The 24142-nt window shown below is 34.0% G+C and overlaps 2 protein-coding genes across 2 annotated transcripts; one reads left to right on the top strand and one right to left on the bottom strand.

Moving 5' to 3' along the window:
* Positions 1–7609: 7609 nt before the first annotated feature.
* Positions 7610–8925, top strand: LOC18422127 (Heavy metal transport/detoxification superfamily protein). Its single transcript, XM_006826943.4, has 2 exons — positions 7610–8043; positions 8349–8925. The coding sequence occupies exons 1-2, from the start codon at positions 7878–7880 to the stop codon at positions 8645–8647; spliced, it is 465 nt and encodes a 154-aa protein (XP_006827006.1). The 5' UTR covers positions 7610–7877; the 3' UTR covers positions 8648–8925.
* An 8145-nt stretch (positions 8926–17070) lies between these two features.
* Positions 17071–22858, bottom strand: PNSL4 (FK506-binding protein 16-2). Its single transcript, XM_006826942.4, has 5 exons — positions 22306–22858; positions 18194–18286; positions 17754–17814; positions 17569–17637; positions 17071–17222 (listed from the first exon to the last, which is right to left on the bottom strand). The coding sequence occupies exons 1-5, from the start codon at positions 22681–22683 to the stop codon at positions 17155–17157; spliced, it is 669 nt and encodes a 222-aa protein (XP_006827005.1). The 5' UTR covers positions 22684–22858; the 3' UTR covers positions 17071–17154.
* Positions 22859–24142: the final 1284 nt, after the last annotated feature.

Here is a 24142-nt window from a genome sequence, read left to right as displayed (position 1 = left end):
TTTTTGACATCGAAACAACCACTTTTAGAGAACCTATAGAGGTGCGCTTTACTTTGATTGTTTAGAGCTTCAACCTTATATAAACTTTTTCTACTAAATTTGGTACGTGACATCACCTCAATAGGGCACATCTAAATAAAATGTTTTAAAAATATTTTTGATTAAATAAAATGATCAAACTACCGCTAAAACTTTCAGGTGCATTTTACTCATTTATTTTATTGAGAATATTGTTTTTATATTCTTCATAGGTGCGAGTTCAAGAGAGGATGGGATGCCAAAATTTTGGTGTCAAAATGTTTTGTATAAAAAATACTAAAAATAAAATAGTATAGAGGGTAATATTGTGATTGGGGCTATCTAAGCCATCCATGTAGAATGAACGGTTGGGTAGGGAGAAGTAAAGAAGTTTTATTGTGTAGAGGAAGCATAGAAAGCTTGCCCAAGCTTTTGTAAGGTCTTAAACAAAGTAAGTTGGACCTCCAAATTATAATTATGGTGTTTGAAAGCCTTAGAACGGCCTGAAGATTTATTATCAATCGTAATTATAATATTTTAAGCTTCTAAAATGGTTCAGATCAAGATCCATAAAGACTTAAATTTTTTAAAAAATGGATAGTCTATATAACATATGATGCACTATTTTTAGGACTTGAAACTTTTTTTCTTTTTTTTTGCATCTGCATATTAAGGTCAAGATGAGCAATTAGAAAATTTTCTAGTACTGTAACAACTTTTTCTAATAGATTTTTAAGGTGCACATCACTTCGAAAATCAAAGTTTTAAAAAACGGATTGATGATCCGCATCACCCATCTGGATTTTTTATCTGGTTTGGTGGCTTCGAGATCCAAATTGGAGATCCAAAAACCTTCAAAATATTAAAAAATTAAGACGGGCTAGTTCTGGCTAGCTCTATGACAGAGCCGACCACTTCCCGATATTTTATGAAATCCGGATACGGTAGCTCCGATCCGGATCATCAATTTTTCAAGTAATGTATGCAACATAACGTCGTTGTCTTTCTTAAACATTATCCAATCATGAGTGTCCTCATAGATTAAATCGTCCGTACCATCGCATAATACCAAGTGCTAATGTCGACTTTCGTCTCAAGCTATTATAGGTAAAAAGTAGAAGTTTCATGGGATTGTGTACTCTCGTTTTTTTTGTTTTGAAAAGAGGTTGCTAGCTCCATTAGAATTTGGCGATTTCATATCTAACGACTTAAAAATGTTATAGCTATTGTTATCAAGATCGGATAGGACTACTTGGGCCAAGTGGTTGGACAGCTAACTGATGCGCTAGAAAGTCTATTCTAAAATAAAAATTTAGTTTAGTTGAAATCCGGTCAAAACAAATAATTGACATGTTTTAACTGTTGAGTTTATGTGGCCATTAAAGGCTATGAGAGCTTGTATAAGCATTTTATATAGCGAAATATAAACTCAGTGGGAGTGTGGTTATGTATGGACCATACTAAGCAAATGATATTTGCTGATACCAGATTGAGATTGACCTTCTAGGTTAGTCAGTTGAGAAAAATTCATGTTACTTAGGCATAGAGATTAAACCGATAGGAGTTATGATGAGTCATCTCTTGATGAGGTCGGAATATGCCCAAATGAATGAGTTGATGGACTGTGTGATCCTTGTGTGTGATGATGACCTTCAGAGGCGAGGGTCAAAGTCTCATCCCTGTAACATCACACGGCGTGCACATATGAATGCCGTATCAAAAAAGCGAATAATCTTTCAGAATGAAGCATGTACGTGTTTGAGAGATTACCTCTATACACCATAGAGTTGTAGTTGTGTTAGGTCTAGATGACTTTGGACTAACTAAATAAAATTGAAAATTTTTTGGATATATTTCAACCAAGCCAACTGGAAGTTGAATCGGTTTTGACAAAGTTAGAGATCTCAGATCCTACTAATTATGGTCATGGCCAACTCATACTAATAAATAATCCTATTGTATGATCTCTCTTTCAAAGAAGGTTTATTATGTACGATGCCCTCCTTACACAATAGAAATAAGACGCACCTCTAAATTTTTTTGAAATGTAGCTCCCGAAGGTTTTTGAAAACCGAAATATCTACTTTCATCATCAATTACAAAATTTAAAAATAGTACATATCAATAAATACTTAAAAATAGAGTTGTTATAAAATGTACTGTTTTTAAGACTTAAATTTTGTTTTTTTCATGCACATGCAACATGGTACGTATGATCAATTGGAGGGCATTTAAATGTTGGAACACTCTCTTCCAAGGGAATTTTGATGTGAATGGTACTTCAATGGTACAACTCTACTCTTAATATTATTTTGATACTTATTGTACTTTTTCGCCAAATTTATTATTTTGATACTTATTGTACTTTTTCGCCAAATTCTTTCTTGATTTAAGCGGCGTCCGTGATCATATGAGGTCCAAATTGCCCTATTCGTGCGCACTTCCCGCAAGAGAGAAAAATTAAGCATCAGAAAATATTATTTAATTAGGTCTATTAATCAATTTCATAGATTTTAAGCAGCTCATGCAAATTTACTATAGTCAAGGGACCATAGATTTTACATAGGAAACTTATTTCATGCGGTGGGTGAGGATTGCATTTCTACATTTGCGGTCCCCAAGGATTAAGCATACATCTTAAAAATAGATGCAAATAGGTGGTTTATTTAAAAACAATTTGAAACTCACAGTCTAAATGTTATATTAATAAAATTATTATTTTAAATTTTAATTTTTAATTTTTTTTTATATTCATGATCTCCATGTCAGAGATTATATGTCATTAAAAATTAAATCCAAAAAATTTTCTCAAAATATATTTTTAAAAAGTAACTAATTTCTACATAAACTCATATAAACAACGTCCTTCCGCAAATCCTTAATGAAAGTTCCCTATTCCCACCATGGTTTAGGTGTGCAATAGCATAAATGCTGGAGGATAGTATTGGCACCTATGATTTAGGTAGCAAAATAGGTAGTTATGAGTGGCTGAAACAACTAGGCCCTCATAAAAATTACAAAAGGGGTCCTGTATATTGGGGCAAATCAATTGCAAGGATGTGCTCTGTCCACGCTCCGTTTTAAAAACTCAGATCGGTGGGGTATGTCATTTTGCCACAAATTCATATTAGATCATTAGATCGGTGATTTGGATTGTGTTTGGATCAGTTCGAGTATGTGATTCTGAAAAATATTAAAAATAAATTAAAATAAAATTAAAATTAAAATTGAGATATTTATAGGGTGGGGATTTAGAGAGGATCTAAATAAACACTAGATAAGATTAAAAAAAAGAAAAAAAAAATAAATTAATCGGGAACCTAGGACCGTACCATCCCATAACCAGTTCAGTTTTGACTGATTCCATTTGAATTAGCTATCCAAGTTGGAAATCATGGAATTTTAAAACACTGCTGCTAATCACAATAAGTTCGTATAAAGGTCGAAAAAATAATCGAAAACTATATATATATATATATATATATATAATTATTGAGCTGGCATGTGAAGTCTGAAAGGGCTCAATACAAATGGAGTACCTAGGTTCTAGACCTCCCGGTTTCGTCTACTAGTTCTTACAGACTTTTTATTTTTAATCTCCTATGTAAAAATAAGAAGTATACAATGAGATTATTTATTTTTTGTACAATGTGGTCACAATTAATCTTGATTATTGAATGTGATATTCCACTAATCAAGCTCAAAGTTCAATTTTTTTTCGAACTTTGTGACACGCTGAAGCTATTCGATGATCGGATAGTTATAAATAATTGTAACCTCTTTGTATCAATGGTAAATGATCTCATTTTATATTATCCCTTGAAAAAACCCAAGATAAGTTGGCTCGAAATTGATGGGTGACAAGTTTGACCCATCCATCCGTGTTTTAAAACACCGGTAAAACCAATATGTGATACGCTGCGTTTAACACACAATAAAAATAGTAAATTATGTTGCCATTTCTTTAAACCATCCTTGTTATCGATACTCGTTTTTTGAATCTAGCTACTTTTTATCTAAGTGATTGATTTGGATAGAAATCAATCACGCTTAAAGCAGTTCTCGGATAGTATGAGTCCATCCCAATCCCCTCTAAAACAATTATTCATATATATTTTTATTTTTTAAAGCTTATTTTATGTTTCTTAAGGTCCGCTCCACATCCATACTTTATTGTTTTTATGTAAACTAGACCCAATCTAGATCACCTAATTAGCAATCCAGCAGTTGGATATCTGGGTGAACGAATCACCCCACCAATCAAGGTCTTGAAACATTGGGTGATACGTAGTATAACTAATCCAAAAAAAACAGATGATACAATGTATATTGTTTAGGAAAAGATATATAGGGAATAATTTATATAGAGCTGAGACTCTAAGCAATCAAATTGTATTATACTACAAAAATTTCATTAAAAGAGGTTGTTTTGATGCTCAAATATTCTCAAATTGATCATCTAGGCATAAAAATATATGGACATGAGAGAAATTTCATGTTTTGAAATAGTGTATTTTGTAAGGCACGTTTGAACCGTCAATTTTCAAATTTTCATAGATATGTCAATGACACTATTTTTAAAACTTTAAATTTTATAAAAAAAGATGAAAATATATTTTAAGACTTTCAAAATATTTTCAATATTGAAACCACTTGAAAATAAGTTTTAATTTGATGGTTTAGAGCCAAGGTTCTATACAAATTGCACCCAACATCATATAAGATCATTTGTTTTTTAGACAAGGTAGTACGGTCAATTTTGACCATTAAATATGAGATTTAACAGTTTGAAACGTGTTACATAATTTGATAAATTTTTTTTTTGAATTTTATATCTAGTCAATGACATTATCCAAGCCACCGTATTCTATATCGGATGGTCCATGATAATTACGTTTCTTTTAGCAAAGAAAAAAAAAGACATAGTGGATAACATCATAACCAGCCACCCAATGACAATAATTGTGACTTTGGTAAACAATCTTGTCTTAGATATTATCCATCAATGCGCCTTCTTCGCGAAGCTTCTCACTCGACAAAATAAATTTAAATACAACTCAAAATTGAGAAATAATTATATAATTTCAAGTTATGGTTACAAAGTATGGGTGATGGGAAGTGAAATAGAGGAGACGTGGAGGGTGAGAAATAGATTAAAGTGATAAAATGGAATAAAGAATGGAAATTTGGACACCTGTTTCTCTCTCTTCTCTTGTTTGAATTTTCCCACGCTCTCTGGTCTACAACACGACAGACCACAGCACCGCCCCTTAATAAACAGTGGGCCCACACGCCAACTCACCTCCTTATTTTACTGCCACGTGTACGAGCCTGGTGTGCTAATTGACAAGTGTCAGACGATGATGTCACCCCCCACATGTTACAGTGAGTGTGGGACCTCCATTTCATAGGGCAGTATTCACCGCTTCTCAAAGGAAAAAGGTCCTTAATCGCTTGCTTGCACCATAAGCATATATTTGTTAACCTCCTCCATAACCAACCCTTTTAATGCCCTTAACTTTCATTCAGATGACAAAATTGTAAAGGTCACCTCCTCTCTTGACCTTTTTCAATGGAGATTATAAAATTATTTATAAAAGATGCTTAATTCAACCCCTTATTTATAATTTTTTATTTAATTTTAGAATACCTTTAAAATATGGACATGGGTTCTATACGGCCGGCCCGCATATTGTAGAAATACGTGCTTAGCAATAAATTTTTTTTTTAAACATAATTTGATCTTAATTTTTAGATAATATATAATCTTTAACATGGAGATAATGAATACAAAAAAAAAAAAAAGAAATTTGAAAACTAGAAATAATAACTATATTCAGAAAACATTTGGACCATTAATTACAATTGTGTTTAGATGGATCACCTACTTGTTGCATTCATCTTTAAGATGGATGCTTTGTACCTATGTAGAAATGCCACATGAAACAATTTTCCTTAAAATATATATGGTGGTGGGGTGGAATGGTTAAAATAGGTCAAATATCACACTAAAACGATTATGGACTTGAACGATAATAAATTTATGAACGTTACATAACATCATTTCGATCATTTATTTTCAAGTATTCACAAATTTTTCACATTTGTATTATTAGTGAACTTCAATTGTAATAATAAGATGAGGAAATAACTTTTTTGATGTACACTGAAAATTCATTACTTAAAATATATGTACAAGGAAGAAGTGCCAAATTGTTAAAAAAAAAAAAAAAAAAAAGGAAAAAAAACCACCAGCAGCACATTTAGTCTATGATATGTTTTAGGTATAAGAGTGCAAAAATATATTTATGGGAAATTTATTAAATTACACTTATAATTTGAACATCTTACCTATACTTCTTGATTAAATTTTAGATAAGGTATCATTTGTTTGATCAAATTTCAAATAACCCATCAAATGACACATCAAAATGACTTCTAAACTTTATCAAAACACACCTATATTGAATACACAGTTCAAATATTAAGCGTACTTCAATAATTTTTCCTATATTTTTACTTTTATCACAAGTACAAGGGCCGAGCTACATTTTATGATGGGATTTTGAAGTGTAACTTTTTATCATAAGCTGTGGCCTCATGCTATTGTCACCTCAACCGCCTATTTGTATTTGAGAATGTATGGTGGCTCCTTTATTTTTCTTTTTGAATGTTAGCTTCTTTTTATTTTTCTTTTTGAATGTTAGCTTCTTCTTCGTTTTTTTGAGTCAAAGAGAGAAACTTTTGGTTTGAATCTTCTTTGTATATTCTCTTAAGTCTGGAAATATAAGCAGCTCATTTTAGGGTTTCTTGGTATTATATGAAGATTTTTTTTGGTTCAAACCTGAATCACTCCTTTCCATGTTGTCTTAAGGTTGGCAATATGAGCAAATGATTTTGGGCACTTTTTGGTAATCTCAATTAAGTTTGGAAAATGGTTTGATAAGGTTATAGCTCTATCCAAATAAGTAAAGCCTCACGTCATAACTTGTGATTTAAGCATTGAAAATCTTTACATGGATCATATCGGATTGAACATTATAGTTGTAAAAAAAAATTAGGATTTTAAATTTCAAAAATAATACAGATCCGTACTTTTTTAAGATATCATATCTAATTGATTTAAAAATAAGTGTTTTTACCTTTTTTGAATTTCAAATGCAATTGTCGATATTGAAAATCGATTTTAAAGCCATCGTCGTAGAGGTTTCGATAAAAATACTTAATTTCAGACAAGGCTTTATTATGTTTTCATGAAGCCTTGGGCCTCATAGAGACCTCGTCCATTGAGTTTTGGGTCATTCTGGTATTGATCGGAACAATTGGGCTAAACGGAGTTTTCCCCTACTTTCTGAGACCCTTGTTTGGGTCACCATCTAACGTTACTTTTTTCACCGATTTTGATTTCACCATTATTCAAAAACCTGGATTACCTTTACCTCTCTCTAAACTAATGTCTTTCTCTCTCTACGTAGCTTCCTGGTAATGAAGCATTGAAGCTTTTGTGGGGTTCAGATCTCCTGTCCTAAGGCCTATATAATCACATCCAATAAATTTATAAAAGGCCCAGAGTCCTTAGGCTTTTAATTGCAAGGAAGGTATTGTCTTAAGAGAAGCTTCTGGCACCATCCACTAAAACCCCCATCAAGGTCATCTCTTATAAGTTCTTGGTTTCTCTCTCTAGTTTCAGTTGAAACCCAGTAAAGATACAAGCCCTGTTTCTTTGCTTTCTCTCTCATACCCATATTTTATCATCACCCTTTTTCTTTTTTTTTTATCAGAAGTTTACCTGTTTTCTCTCTGAACTTGAGCTTCTGAGGCCATATTTGAAGCTCTTTCCTTGAAGTTTTAGATTCACAATGGGGAACAGCAAAATAGAGGGGACTTTAGAGTATTTCTCAGATTTGCTGAGTAGAACTCAAAAGAAGAAGAAGAAGAAGCAGTTCCAGACCGTGGATCTCAAGGTCACCATGGATTGTGAGGGCTGTGAGAACAAAGTGAGGAAAGCTGTTTCTTCACTGAAAGGTGAAATCTTTATTTCTCTCTCTCTCTATCTCTCACATTTTGGAGACTTGGGTTATCTCCATGTTCTCTCTTTTCATTCCTTTTGGAATACTTAGGCCTATCTCTCTATTTCTATGGAAATAAGATCCCTCTCTTGAACATTATGAAAATTAAGAACTTTTTTTTTTTTTTTTTTTTTTGCTTCTTTCTCAAATTAAGATATGTGAAAGGATCAAAGAGAGAAGTCCAGGCATGACTTATTTTCTTGTTCTCTCCAATGATATTTTTTGAGGTTACTCAAACCCCACGTTATTGTTTTTGTTCAGGTGTAAAATCTGTGGAGACAAGCAGGAAAGACAAGAGGGTGAGTGTTACTGGGTATGTGGAGGCAAAGAAGGTACTAAAGAAGGTTCAGGACACAGGGAAAAAGGCTGAGTTTTGGCCTTATGTACCCTACAATCTAGTTGCCCACCCTTATGCTCCTCAGGCCTATGATAAGAAAGCTCCAGCTGGTTATGTCAGGAATGTTGAGAGCATTGTTCCCACAAACTCTGATGACAAGCAAGAAGAGAAGATGACATCCATGTTTAGCGATGATAACCCTAATGCCTGCTCCATTATGTAACTCCTCTCTCTATAAACTGGAATGGCTAAGAATTGCTCATGGGTTCTTTTCTCTCTTTGTAAGTTTTGATGGGGAGGGAGACCCTACTTACGGGTTTAATCCCCTTCCCTTTGTAAGTTTTTGATGGGGGTACCACTTGTCATGTGGTTTCTTCTCTTTCCATATCTCTGTAACTTTTGGTGGTGGATAAAAATTATATGTTCATCTGTATATGTTTAATACTTGAATTCCCACCCTTTTTAGGCCAGAAAAAAAGGAGGGAGATTTTTCATGAGAAAGTATTCTATGGTTTGCTGCCTTGGGTCTTGTTCTTTTATTTTATATTTTTTTGGCTTTTGTGTTTTTACAGGGGGCACCTTAGTTGAAGATTTTATTCAAAATTTTAAGGGATTCCATTTCTGTTTAGGAGATGGTAACCTTTGGGATGTGTTTTTTTTTTTTTTTTTTTTTGAGCTTATTAGAGATTCATGTAAACATTAATGGTGATTGTCAGAGGATCCTATAAGATCGTTAGTCTTATTAAGTATAATAATATTATTACGAATGGTCCCCTCTCTTTCTCTCTTCTTGATTGGTTAGAAATGGTTGTCGATTGTGTGGTGGTACGTACCCATACTGCGAATATGCGGTAGCAATACCTCGAGATTGGTAGATGTGTATATGGGCTTTGTGTGGAATTATGTATTTCAATTCCAAAAGGCAAAAGAGATTCTTCGAATTCAAAAGTGGGGAAAAGATATCCAACCACTTCGTCCATGAGATTCTTCTCAATCCATACCTCTCGAAGGTAACTTTTACATGAAAACTATGTATCATCATCATCGTTACTTTCACTTTTTTCCCAGCTAATTTGAGTGGGCTATTACCATAATTGATATAAAAATTTTCAGAAAATACATGTAAGGTATTATAAGTGCATGTAAGATAGAAATTTTTAATTTAGCGATTAAACTAAAGATATATTTACTTACCCTCGGAAGATAAAAAAAGCACTAAAGATAAATTTACGTGGATATTCATTTCCCTTATATCTATTATTTGGCTGTCCCAAATTTTTGTATTTCTTTTTTTTTTCAACGACTTTTATGCAAGAACTTGAACTTCCAAAGTTTGGAGATTGAGGTTCAAATTTGATGACCAATTGTTAGGTCCAAAGTAGTTTAAATTTAGATTGAGGTTCAAATTTGATGACCAATTGTTAGGTCCAAAGTAGTTTAAATTTTTTTAAAATTTTTTATTTAAACATTAGTCCAAACCTTTTACCGTTTTTTTTTGTTGAACATTTTTTCATTTTCTTACACTTCGTCCATATGTTTTTCGCATTAACTTAATTTGGAAGTTGAAGGTTTAAATTTATTCACCTTATATGGTAAATGTTTTAAAATTGTCTAATTTGGAATAAATACAGAAAAAGAGAAAAAGTTTGAACTTAGAAATAGACTTTCGAGAGGATTTTTTAAATTTGCAAGGTTTGCATTAGTTGTTAATTTTATAGTTGATTGTGAAATTTAAAACTTCAAAAATAATGAAGATTGAGGATATATATGAACAATTAAAACTTTTAAAAAATTAATAATTATATTTTAATCACTTGGATTTTTTTTCTTCTCCCGTATCCATGCATTTTAAGGCTCAAATGATCAATTTGAGGGTTTTCAAGGATCTTTTCTTATGGGTTTTTGAGGTGTATAAAGAACTTTATATAATTTATTTCCTTTTTTTAACTTTTAAATTTGGTTTTGCGGTCTTTCTCAATGTTATCAAATTCATTTTCTTTCGCTTGATGAGGCTGAAGCCTTTCGATTTTTAGTAAAAATTGAAGCGCAGAGAAATGTGTTGCTGCCGTTTCTATTAGATTGGGGTCGTTTTGGGTTGCTTTGGGTTGCTTTGGGTATGCTTCGGTCGAAGCTTTGGGTTGCTTTAGTAAGAAAATAAATATCTATATAAAAGTATTTTTTTATTTTTTTTTTAAATTTTTATTTTTTTCATTATTTTTATATACTTTATATATAAATATATAATTTATTTATATTAAATTAAACAAAAAAATCCGAAATCTTCTTTCAAATCGACTGAAACAACATATCGATACATTTTTCTAACAAAACCGAAAAAGGCTGGCGAGTGTATCTGACAACATTGGTCTTTTCCTTGCACTAGTAGCTTATTTTGGTAGTCGAGCTAATCTTTTTGAATGAACTTATTCCAAAATTGCAAATTTGTCTAAATCTTCAAGGGAAGGTTACGAGGTCCCGCGGGTGAAAACGCCCTGAGGAGCATTTGCTGGATCACAGGGCTCCCAAATTATCTTTATCTCAGAAGATTCCATGCTCCTAAAGGAGCATACTATTGATTTACTCCCTTAGGTAAAATCCAATCTAGAAATAGTTTTAAGACCCCATGTTTTTGAGGACGTAACATTCTCAACCCATATGCCAAACTCAATAAACAAAAAATTTTTTTTAGAGGTGTACTCCATGTGGCTTGAAAAAGTAATCGAACCATCCAATTTTTGAAGTGTGAGATCCAAGTGTTATATAACTCAAAATCTAAATTTTTTCTTTTAAGCATAATTAGCTAGTGATTTTTAGGAAGTTCCCAAAATTACGAATCAAAACAATCCTATTGAGCAAATCTTCTATCCGAGGAGTTGGTGTATAGTATGCTCCAACAAGAGTTCGATATACACGAAACTTCAAGGAGAAAATTTGAATAGGGAGGTAAACCCAATAGCTCCCAGTATTATCTTAATCTTACTCCAAAACTTTTAAGGAGTAGACTGACTTGGAGGTATGTAAATGCTTAATGGATGCCGTAACGAATTTGTATTTTTTTTTTTTGGTAATTCAGTAGGATGGCGAGTTTCTACCTGTTTTTCTAAATCGTTGGTTTAATGCGTTAGGTGAGAATAGAAACTTAGACCTTAACAGTTGCACAAGTGGTACTATTACCACAACCCCAACCCTATTCTCAATTCTCAAATACCACAACCCCAACCCCATTGTCCATTATTCTTGAGAATTGAGAATGAAAGCCTAAACTTGCCAAAGCTTCTTTGCACGACTCAATCAAAACTCATCATCAAAGCCTTTTATTCATTATCAAAGCCTTTTCCTAACTATTTGGGGTTGGCTACGCAATCAAAACTCTCGAAGTAAATTTGGGTTTCGAGTTTGGATCGAAGAGATCCGAACACTTGTAAATTTCGGTACTAATTCTCCGTTTGAAATCTCTTAAGTTTTGTCTTTATCAAGTTTATTCTCTGGTGAAGTTCATGCCTACGGTTAGATTAAAAGCACAAAAATAGGCTTAAGAGATTGAATTTCAATTGCAAAGAGATGTCAAACTTACAAAATCAACCAAAAACTTGGCCTATTTTTTATCTAAAAAAAATATCTCAAATCTTTTGTTTTCCCTCAAATGTATTGTATATAGCAGCTAGATCAGGCTAAACTCTATCTGAGCATGAAATTTGCCTCAAATAAAAATCTCCTTTGAGGTTGGATCCGAACCATCTGCCTCGAAATATCACATGGAAACTTGAAGCTTAAAATCTTTCTTGTTTTCCTGTTTTTATTTTAATAACGACGTTAATCACATTCAATTATAAGGGATAAAATTTCCCCCTTTTGCCGTGCTTTAAGTCCGGCTGGACCACCATTCATTCACACAAGAGTCATGGTCTTTCCGGGGGATCTGAAATGGAGTGGACTACTTTTTTTTTTGGGTGCATGTTTACTTTCGCATTTAAGGCATGCCTTTTTCATTTTGGCTATTGGGCTTCCTGAATTTTTGAAGCACCTATAGATGCTTTGATGTGAGATGTGATGCTTTTCGTGTGGAGATCGCAAACTCGGCCAGTCCAAACCGGGACCGGGCATTGTCTGATCTGGTTTTGGCCCATTTTGGTTGTCCGCCCGCTTATTTAAAAAAATTTAAATAAAAAAATAAAATCTCAAAAAACAAGAGATTTATTTGTAATATTTTTTAGATATTTTTTTTTTTATTTATATCATTTTGGCTATGAATACTTATTGAACCATTGTTTCATGCAAGCTGGATTGCATTTCTACAATACATGGTCCAGAGGTATTAAGCATCCATCTTAAATATGGATGCAAATAGGTGCTCTATCTAAAAACAATTGTAACTAACGGTTCAAATGTTTTTTTAATATAATTATTATTTCTAGTTTTGAAAATTTATTTATTTATTCAAATTCATGATCTCCATTTTAAAGATTATTATATTTTCTAAAAATTAAAATCAAATTATATTTACAAATATATTTATTGCCAAGCCTCATTTCTACATGTGCAGGCTTGGCCACATGCTAACCGCATCCATGCTTATTTTTATGTCTTCCTATCTTCTTTTAGAAAATTTCAAAAATGGTTGTAGATACAAATCAATTTTTAAAAATCTATTTTTCCTGGCTACGTTTCAATTTTATTTGGGTGTGCTTTGTTTAATCAGCTTTATACATATTTTTCATATTTTTTTTGGGTTTTTGTTTTAATTTTTGTGAAAACTTTTTGGATCAACTAGGACCTGCCTGATTAAGCCGGTTGAACCAGCCAGTTTACAAGTTACACCAACCTGGCCCTTGCTGGTTTCCGAGGCCGGTTCGATTTTTCGAGCAAGTAGATATTGCTTTTTCATGTAAATTCAGTGGGCGATGCATGCAAAGGCGGTAAAGAGCAAACATTTTTTTTTTTTTTAAAAAAAAAAAAAAGAAAAAGAAAAAAAAAAAAAGAAAAAAAGAAAGACGGTGGTAACCTTTTTCTCTTCTCGGCAAAAATACACCAACGAAACTTTGGTGCCACTTGGGTACGATTTAAGCGTTCAAAAGCTCAAATTCTAATTTTCTTTATTTTTTTATAAATTTTTCTACGACATTGGGATGGTAATGGGCTAGACTTGGGTTGGCCTGACCCTTACCCTAGCCTGGCCCTGGTCCCTATAGGGTGGGCCCGAGCTCAGCTGGACCGGGATCTGGCCAAAGAGGCCCTACCCAAATTTGGCTCCGGCCTGGTGGCCTGGCCCTAGCCCAGACCCAGAGGCCAACCTATTGCCACCCCTAGCGGCACCCTAATCGATCCCAGCATTTTATATAGATAGATTACCATAGTAAGTTGGGTGCTCCCGCGAAAGCTTATTATGCATACTCTTACCAAAATTTCGCTTCGGCCTAAACCTATAAGTACATAAATGGGGATTCATCTATGCCCCTTTTGACATTAATGTTCGAAATGACTAACCTAAAAAAATTTATCTCAAAAATAAAAAATAAGGACTAACCCCAAAATTGGTCGCCTATCACTTTAAGAAAGAGTTATTATTATTATTATTATTTCATCACTTTTAGTGGAAAAGAATATGTGAGGTATGAATTTTGCATGAACAAATGCACAAACAATTCTTGGACAACGAAAGTGAATATGTACAAAACAATTTCAACACATTAATCGCTAACCTTACTTTGGAAACCTTCCCATAAATCATCTTTTGTTTTTTGTTTTTGGTACTTGTAGCATTGCTAATTGTGCGCTGCTAACCCAAGTTCTTTACCTCCCCCGGCCCCATTGGGGGTCTTTCACTGATTTTTTTTTTTTTTGTTTTCCTTTTGTTTTGGAATTTATTCATTATCTTAATGAAGCTCACACTTAAAAAAGAAAAAAAAAACTTAAGCCCAAGCTCGATTCCTCCTCTTGAACTCTCTCCTTAGCTAAAGCATCCCCTTCTTCATTGCCACACGTGTTCCAATGTCACATGCACCTGTTGCTTTGGTATCTGGAGGTTCGAGTTTTAGCGGTAAATAAATATTTGTAGTAGGTATTTTAATAAAAATATCAAAAAAAATTGTCTAAGTTTCAAATGTTTGACATAAAATTATATTTGGTATGTTAACCTAGGCCATGGCATTTACATGCCCATGCATTATCTAAAGAACATTATCTAAAGAACGGGGACGTAGAACTTTTAGCGAAATAAAGGACTCTTGCAATGGTGTTTTACTATAAGAAAAGTAAAAAGAAGAAGTCTCAAAGTGCTAAAAGTTACAATTATGTGTGTATTTGTATATAAATACAAGCCTGAGGGAAAGTTGGGTGTGACTTTTTCTTCTAGAGTATGAAAAAGCTTTCCCTTGAGTTTGATGCGCCACTCTTTAAAGTTTAAATTCCTCACCTTTTTTGTTCCCCATTTTCCTTAAAAGTTCTTCTCCTCTCTTTCTTTGTGTGATAAAGTTTAACATAAAATTTTGTCTTAAAATTTTCCCTTGAAAATATGTGTTCCTTGTTTAAAGCTTATAAAAAAGGTCATATTTCCCTGTTAAATCTCTTACTTTTGTTATTTAAATCTAATTTTGAAAAGTTAAAGCTTATAAAAAAAGTTCACATTTCCCAGTTAAAATCACTTACTTTTGCTATTTAAATCTAATTTTGAAAAGTATGAACTACAAAGAAGAAATCGTAGCACTAAAAGCTAGAAACTTATAAGAAAAATAGAAGGAAGAAATAAAATATTAGGAAGATATTAGAAAATAAGAATGAAATAAAAAAATATTAAAAAGATATAAGAAAATGAGAATTATTTAGGAAGATATAAAAAATATATAACAAAATAGAAGGAAGATTGAAAATAAAATATAAGTTATTAATTAAAATCTAAAAAAAATAAACAGCTACAAAATAGACTAAGGCAATAATAGTCAAATTGGAAGGTGCTACAACATAATGTCTTGATTTCCATTTTTACCATGGGTAGAGACCCTTTCCAAGTTGAACTACGCCACAAAAAAAAAAGAAAAAAAAAAGAAAAGAAAAAAGCGCTTCATAGACAATGTTGCATGAATTTAAAATACAATTGAACTTGGAATGTATTGTTGCAATCCTCAACAACCAACCATTCAAAACCAAACTCAATTCAACATTAAGTTTGGAACAAACATTAAAAATTGTTATTTATATTTTTTTCAACTAAAAGCATAGTGTAATGCACAAGCCATGTTCATGAACGTGCATGTCCAAGTTATATGAAATAAATCCTGTCCCAGGTTTAAGTGCACATGATGCAGTCAAGCAGACCAGTATTACCTTTGGATTTGGAACAAAAATTAGGTGAAGATTTTAATATTGGGCTTGAAAGTTTTGTATTAACAATAAAAAATATCTTGAAGTGGGTGTATTATAGTATAGATTTTTATTTTTAATATTAAGAAGATCTAGAAAAAGTGCTTGTCGGTAAATATATATTGATTTCATGTGTTCTGTCGTACGTGGGTTTTTTCCTACCAGAGGAAACAACCTGGTCAGTTCTGACCGGCAATCGAAAGCTAAAAGCCTAAAACCTTAAAGTGAACTTCATAAGGAAAAAAATGAAACCCTAAAAGTCTAGAACCTTAAAGTAAGCTCGAATCTAGCTCATACCAAGCACTCAATCTCTCTCTCTAGCTCATGCCAAGGACACACACACTCTCTCTCATGCCAAAAACTCTCTCTCTCTAAAAGAGAGCATGAACTGGACTCCACTTCATGCTTAGCATATAGATAAAAATGTCCACTCTCTCTTTAAAAGAGAGCATGAATTGGAGTCCAGTTCATGCTCAGCATATAGACAAATGTATTTTCTGTCTCATGCTCTCTCTCTTTTTTGTTTATTTCCAGCCGAATATGAACGGTTTCATTCTACATATAAAACTAGGGGCAATCTCAAAGGTAAAGAGAACTGGTGCTAAAAAACAACTATTTGGTTAAAGACCAACCTAACAATCCAATATAAATGTTGTCATTCCTTGATTTCTATAATCTTCTTACGAACCATAACAATCCCAATTAAAGAAAATTTTTATCAAATGTAAGGGGTGTCAATGGAGTCGACCAGACCTGGGACTTGATGGGTAGACCCGACATTGGGTCCAAATTTTAGACCTGAATACTATTCGGGTCCGGGTTAACCCGGACCCCACCTGGACCCAACCTGACATGGATAATATGCCTATATATGGGTATTCATAAATGCTGCCAATAAGTTTATTTCTTAAGAATTTCCAATTGTTGCCTAATAGTAAGGAATGCGGGTATACGTGGGTATTCATAAATGTTGTGCAATACTATAAATGTTGTCAATAATATCGGAATATGATGGTAAAAAAAGGCAAAAAAAAAAAAGAAGAGAAAAAAAAGAAGCTCATAGTCATAGGGTGGCAATGGAATCGACCAGGCCCAAGATCCGACGGGTAGACTCAACCTCGGGTCTGTGTATGGGTCCAAATTTTGGACCTCAAAGTTCATGTCTGGGTCTAGCCATTGCCACCCCTAATCAAATGGTAGGGGCTACTTTTGGTTATGATGGGACTATAAACTTCAAAGGGTTCTTCTCTTTTAGCTTTAACACAGACCATTTTGAGGATCACGGGGCAATTTGGTTTCAAAATTCTTCACTCACATTTAAATGAATTATTTAGATACATTTTGATACATTGGCTTTACAAATTGCCGTTTGGATCACTTGTAAACTGCAACAAAGAGAATGTCATACAAAAGCGTCGCATTCGCCGGGATGTTACAATCACCTGCAAAACCAATCCCATTAGCCTCAAGTCTCAACCAACTCATATGGATTCATGCATAATAAATCCTCATTCTATGAAATTCAGGGAATTTTTACTACTTTGAGAGTAAATTTTTTCATAAAAATGTCAAAATCAGTTGGAATTACAAACTGGTTTTGGACCATCATGTGGAATGGTCGAGAATGCAAACTCTAGTATACTTGGGGTTTCAATTTGATCCTAATATTTGAGAAAAGCAGTATCAGTGCTTTTGGGAAGACGGGCATGATGACTGAGTCTACATTAACCGGGTTTGCTATTTAAATTTTCCACAAGAGAGACAAAAGGTAATATATTGTAATTCTACCTGAAAAGCATCCGGCTGGTTCAGGGCCATATGCTAATTCTGGAGGTATCAGAAGCTTGCGTTTTCCACCTGTCAAGAATCAGAAAACGGGGGAATTGACCAATCTCACCAAGAAATGACAGAGAGATGATAAAAATACGATAAAGATTCAACATTGTTGTAAATTCATTTAGAGGAATGTGCACCTGCATGCATTGGAGGGACCCCATCTCCACCCATAATCCCTTGATCCAATCCAGGGATGACCTGTATTCATGTGAAGATCAAAGGATATAGAAATCAGTTTTACACCATCTTTTTTTCTTCTAATATTAATAGTGTTCCAAGAGGCTTCTGGAAATCCCAGTTGCTGAATGGGAATAGCTAACTGGATTCAATGAAAAAGAACGATATAAAAAGAATCAAAATGAATAGAAAAGAGGCTGAATTCAAGAGAACTGACAGCACAATTGCAATTTGGTCATGGTTTAGCCTAACAATGCTTTGCTTTATGATTCAAAGGATGTTTGGTTAAATAAACATGAATACAATTTTCCAGAGTGATATGACACTCATATGGGTGAGCACATTACAAAATTAACATGAACTCAAACTGATGTAGAGGGGAAGCAGAAAATTATGTCACCTTTCCAGCACCAATACGCATTGTGAGTGGTCTTCCTCGTTTATAGCTGCTGTCAAAGACTGTTCCATCCATGAACCTTGCAGTGTAGTGAATCTGCAACAACAAAGAACTTGAAGTGACAACCATTAATTACTTTTCACAATCAAAGAAACTGACCCAACATGGCAATGTGTTAATCAAGTTGGCATTTAAACTATAAAAGTTAAATTATACACAAAAATATAAAGATCCAAAATAAGTGAACCATGGTCATAGCAGAGAATGTTTACTATCAACTCATGTGAACTGTCTCTTCAAGGCTAAGAAATGCCTTGACCTTGACTTGGTAAATCATGATAGGAAACCTTTGTTCATTTGACTTGGGAAATTTGTATTTATGATTAGTAGTTAGAAATATGCTGAAAAATCCTGTAATATAAGTATAATTGAGAAAAATAAATATGATGGAAGAAAGCAAGGAAAAATAATGAAAATGAGAAATAATTAGTTTGTTATCTTATCTTGAATTACATGAAATAAACATTTGTCAAACAAGAACAGAATGTCTTGACAAATATGAATTCCAAGATTAAAATTTACAGACTTGTGTTCTCTGGAATGATATAACTATAGAAGTACAGATGAAACATGAACTTGTACATCGTGCGGGCAAATTAACAAAATTTTGAATAATAGACAAATTATATGGGATTGTATTTTCACTGTAAGAATATATACAATAGATAATTCCCATGTCCATTAAAAGCACCAAACGTTTGCTCCTCAGTTGCAGGGGAGATGGGATCAAACATAAATCCCCATTCTGTATGTTCTATTCCTAGTGCAGGAAATTTAGTGTGCAGGAAGGATTCCCTAAACATATTCAGTGATCTACGAAACATGATTCTTTTGTGATTGGTGACTTGTTTTCAAATTTATTTTTCCTAAAGTATTCCCATGAAAAGGAGAAACTTATTTATGTACCTAACTAATGTCGACTAGTCGCATATAAAACTTTATTTTTTGTCCTGGTGCTGATTTTTGTTTTTTTTCCTTTGTTACATCAAATCAAATTGTGTACATGCAAAATCGGAGAGGCATCTTAAGCTTTTGGCTGGCAAGTACTACTCAAGTTTACTATACTTGAGGGGCTAAGCCTCAAAACCTGATAAATCTTGTGAATACGATATTGAGAATGATGCGAATCTTGAGGCAGTGGTTTGGGATAATTGATCTTGTTATGGTTCTCATTCATGCGGTATCTTTATTTATTCTGAGGTAATTTGATATGCATTTCCTTCTTAAACAGATTAATAAAATAGCCTTCAAATGTATTATTATCTTTCTTTTCTTCTTATTCAGTCTGGTGTATATGGTTCTTCTTCACAAAGGTTCTTTCCTTGTTATCTATAAAATTCATTAGGGATATGGGTCTTGCTGGACAAATAAATGTGAGGCACATAGCGATCCATGGTCAAATCTGTAGGTGCTGCTTACCAAAGGAATTTTCAAAGGGAATGTTTTACATGTGACCTCACCCACGTCTAAAGTACATGTCAGATCTAAGTAGATGGCTGGGATGGTTGAGTCGTAATGTCACAAATTGGCTCTCAAGCGTCAGATCTGGATCCAATGGCTCAAAGTGTTTTATTTTTAATCTTTATTTCTATACATCATTTTGTAGTGAAATTTGGGGCATACATAAATCTGATAGAGGTGCAAATGATGGAATAATAATAAAAATTTCCCTTGGTGAAAAATTACCAGAATACCCTTGAAGCTCTTGGGGGCATTTTGGTAATTTATTTTGTGAGAAATATATATATATTATTTTTGCTAGGCGTGCCCCAATAAGAATATGTGATGTCCCGAATTTCACCCAAATGTGTTTGTACAAAAAATTAAAATCAAAAAGTGTTTTGGCGTGATATTGTGACATGAGCAATCCTAACCATCTGTTCAGATCAAACGGCTGCGAAGTGGGGTCGCATATAATTTATATGTGGGTGGGGTCACGTAGAAAGATTTCCCATTTCCTAAGGAACAAGACACATAAATAACTAAGAAGCTTCCATACTCATCAATTTAGCATGCAGAGTGTAGAAATATGTTACTTTTAGGCCTTTATAAGGAAATCATGGTAGATTATAGCTCCTATTATGACATTAGATGGCAAATTAACGTTACCACATGGGACTACCCCTAGAATATTTGTACATGCATCTGTCTATGACTATATAAACACATCAATGAATCAAGAAAATTTTAACACCTTTTCTTGCAATTGGTTTTATTTGATTGACTATAGCTTAAAGGTGGATAATGTCATAAATGATTCACATTGTGGAGGCCTCCTTTCCTCGAAGATCGATATGGGGCATAGATAATGGACAACATCAAAGAAAAAGGGAGAACATTAAAAGGACATTTAGTCAAAATGATATAGACTGAGTTGGAGAGGCTCTTTTTTAGGTGTCCATATAGAGGAGATGCTGCATTTGGGGGAATATAATGCGTCAGAGTTCTAAGGAAGTGAGACTTGGGGACTCCTGAGTAAGGACTTGAACACTCAACGAAAATAAAATCCTAAGGACTTTGAGAAAGAAAGAGTCTCTTGCTGCAGAAATGGCATCAGCTAGTTCCTACAATATTTCTTGAACCCCACTTGGGATAGAGGACAATCTTTTGACCGAAGAAGGTGTAATGTTACATAGGATGGTAATGTATCTGACAAGGTATCTTATATCATTCTCATACATAGAGGCTGATCAGAAAGCTAGCTCATAGAATTTGGGCTTATTGACCAGCCATGTAACCTCTGCAAAACTTTCCTCCTTCCACGAGTGGATTCGAGTATGTCTTCTAAAACTATAAAAAGACTCGAGGAATAAAAACTCCATACCAGGCCCCTTTGAATTGCTGATTCGACAAAAAGCCAGTTTGGACATATCACTTATTAAAGAACAGAGTCATTCTTTCCTTTACACATTAAGGAATCACAGCCCAAAGTGTCCACAACCTTGCCATGAAAGAACCTGTTTTTCACTTGTTCCTAAATGACAGCCTTCCTTAATGGGGTTGTTGGGCAGCCAAATGGACCAGTTATTGTGCATATGTATGGACCACGATTAACCCTTGAGCTCCATCAAAAGAATTGGATCTCTCAACTCTAGACCAAAGGTCCTGAGATTAGGTAGTTTCTCTCTGGAGCCCATAACTTAATGGAAATTGCATCACTAGGTTTCCCTTAGAATGGGATGGATATCAATTGATCCACTACTCCACCAGCCATATATTGCCCAAAAGGAAGTAAAGTTACATTTGGAATTCTCTTCTGAATTATGTAAATAACTCAATGCATTCTATAAGTTAAAGTTTGAGAATATGGGGCACCGGTAAGAAAGTTTCTTGTTGCATACATTGTGTTCAGTGCATAATCTTCACAATCAACCCACAAAGGCAAACATTAATTTTAATCTCAATTCCAAGTTTAAACTGTTCTAAACACTATCCTCTTTAAAAAATTTCAAATCAGTCATTTCAAAGCTTGAGGCACTAAACCTTATATCAGCAGTTCTGCAACAATAAGCATTCCTAAGAATAACCATTCACAAATGCAAGACTACGACCTTTAAATTTCCCCAAACTAGAGAACTACAAATTTATGCAAAACGCAGCATTCATCATACAGGCAATTCATCACTACTAACCTCGTTTCGAATCAGATAACATGAAGCAGAAACTCAAAAAGGCTTTGATAAACAATTTCACAAAAACCAAAAAGAAAATAACCTAAAAAAAAACCAAAAGGAAAATAATGGGAATCTTCATTGAGGCCTACATATTCCCCCATCAAGAAATTCAGAACCCAAAAGCAAGAAACCCGAAAAAAATCACCTCCAATTCATTAGGATGCAAGCTCAATTATCAGATTCTTCAGAAAACGAGAAGTTGATTTCCTTTAGTTCAAATTAATTCATTAGGATGAAGCTTAATTATCAGATTCTTCAGAAAACGAGAAGTTTATTTCCTTAAGTTCAAATTAAGGGAATAGAAGTCGTAAAGTTTAAATTAGAGGATAGAAGCCAACTTGACGAAACTACTTTGGGATTGAACAAAGAGTTCTCACTCACATTTATAAGTTCGCCAAGAGGAGCTTCAACACCATTGCCGACCGAAATATCGCAGTACCCAAGTCCAGACTTGACATAATTCAGGTCACAAGAAGGCTCCTCCACTGTAGCATAATACTCAACTCTTGTAGCTCTAGCCTCCTCTAATGGCAATGCAAATAACGCGCCTAAAAGACCGAAACCCACATTTAAAAACTGCTTTCTAGTTGAGGAAACATCCTCTAAAGAGAGATTCAAAGATGGGGCTCTATGATTAGAAGGGGCTGAGACGTTTTCTGAAATTGAATTGGGTTTTAGAGAGAGAAAAGTGGTTTTGGGGCCTATTGGTTGGTGGAGATTGATGGGTTTTGAGGCTGCAAAAATTGTAGAGGCAGCCATTGGTGGGAGTTGCAGAGTACTTGTATGGATACGGAAGATATGGATTGCATTTGGGTTTAAATTGTGAACCAAGAGATATGGTTTTGCATTTGCAGGGGTGGCAATGGGGAGGGTGGCCTGGCCCAGCCCCGCCCAGTGCGGTATGCCGGGCCCACATAATTAGGGTCCGTGCTACAAAATGAGCCCCTGGATGGGCCTGTCTGGCCAAGATATACTTGGCTCGATTCGGCCCCGCCCGGTTCTTAGTTTTTTCTTCTTTTTTCTGGTTTGTTTTCTTTTAATTTTATCCCTGCGGCCTTGATAGGCCAGGGCAGGGCCTCAGGGTAAGAGGCCCAGGCTAAGGATATGCCAGACCTAGGCTCGGCCCCGCACGGCACATTGCCAACCTTAATCGGTAACTGCTTAAAATTTTTGAGCTCGTTGAGCGTATCTCTACGGATCAATATGTACACTTAGTCCCTCTTTAGGAAGATTTATTTCAAACGATTTTTTCTGTTTGAAATTTAAGGGTCCAATTTAAAATCACCATATGAGTAGGAAAAGTATACAAAGAGACCATTTAGTTTTGGGGTGCCGTTTGTATAGAGCCAAACCTCTAAACAATCAAAGTAAGCGCACCTTCAAATAGTATGGAGAAAGATGTTTTTATTATTGGAAATCTTTGTGATAGCCTTAAAATATATTTTTATATTTAATTACAAAATTTAAAGCTTCAAAAAATAATGTAGATCGAATAGATCTATGAAAAACTTGAAAATCTTGAAAGTCTTGAAAGTTGATGGTAAAAAAATGTGTTACAAGATGTACCATTTCCAAAACTTGAAATCCATTTTTTTCTGATAGCCGTGCATCTTGATATCGAGATGATCAATTTGAGGATACTTGAGCATCAAAATAACCTCTTCTAGTGAAATTTTTGATGTGGGCTCTAATTTGATTGTTTAGAGCCTAGACTCTATATATACTATTTCTTTGTTTGTCTATTAAATTTTAAATGGGACAGTTGTGAGTGTACCATTGATTAGATTCCAAGTTTACTTTTTTTTTTCAAACTTTGTGATATACCTTTAGCCCTCCAATTTGACATTTAATGGCTAGTTCCAATTGTGACTCTTTATACAAAAAAAATAAATAATCTCATGGTATACAATCCCATTAAAAAAAATATAAGATTCACTTACAAATTTCTAAACATTTGGTCAACCTAAGTGGCCGATCCGATTTAAATGACCCTAATTGTAGAGAAGGCCGACGAGGACGACTCACTCCAAAAGAAGTGATACTGGATACCGCACTTCGGTTTAGGTGTAAAGCCCGAAGTGTTCCACCTCTTCGGCCGAAGTGAATCAAACTTGATTTCATCGATTAAGATTTGGGATAAGAGTTTTTTAGGAAAACCATTTTCCGAACAGCTCATCATTTAACTTAGGCCAGCCAAATAACAATATTTTCCAATTGA

Source organism: Amborella trichopoda, chromosome 4 (genome assembly GCF_054954075.1).
Source record: "Amborella trichopoda isolate Santa Cruz 75 chromosome 4, AtrichopodaSantaCruz75HAP2 v2.0, whole genome shotgun sequence".
In the NCBI taxonomy this organism is placed as follows: domain Eukaryota; kingdom Viridiplantae; phylum Streptophyta; class Magnoliopsida; order Amborellales; family Amborellaceae; genus Amborella; species Amborella trichopoda.
This window is presented reverse-complemented; position numbering and strand designations above follow the sequence as displayed.

Excerpts from the sequence above, each read along its gene's own strand:
- LOC18422127 (XM_006826943.4), top strand. The coding sequence starts at position 7,878 with ATGGGGAACAGCAAAATAGAGGGGACTTTAGAGTATTTCTCAGATTTG. Across the intron at positions 8,044-8,348 it reads AGCTGTTTCTTCACTGAAAG|GTGTAAAATCTGTGGAGACA; the intron begins GTGAAATCTTTA and ends GTTTTTGTTCAG.
- PNSL4 (XM_006826942.4), bottom strand. The coding sequence starts at position 22,683 with ATGGCTGCCTCTACAATTTTTGCAGCCTCAAAACCCATCAATCTCCAC. Across the intron at positions 18,287-22,305 it reads CTCTTGGCGAACTTATAAAT|ATTCACTACACTGCAAGGTT; the intron begins GTGAGTGAGAAC and ends TTGTTGTTGCAG. Across the intron at positions 17,815-18,193 it reads TGCGTATTGGTGCTGGAAAG|GTCATCCCTGGATTGGATCA; the intron begins GTGACATAATTT and ends ACATGAATACAG.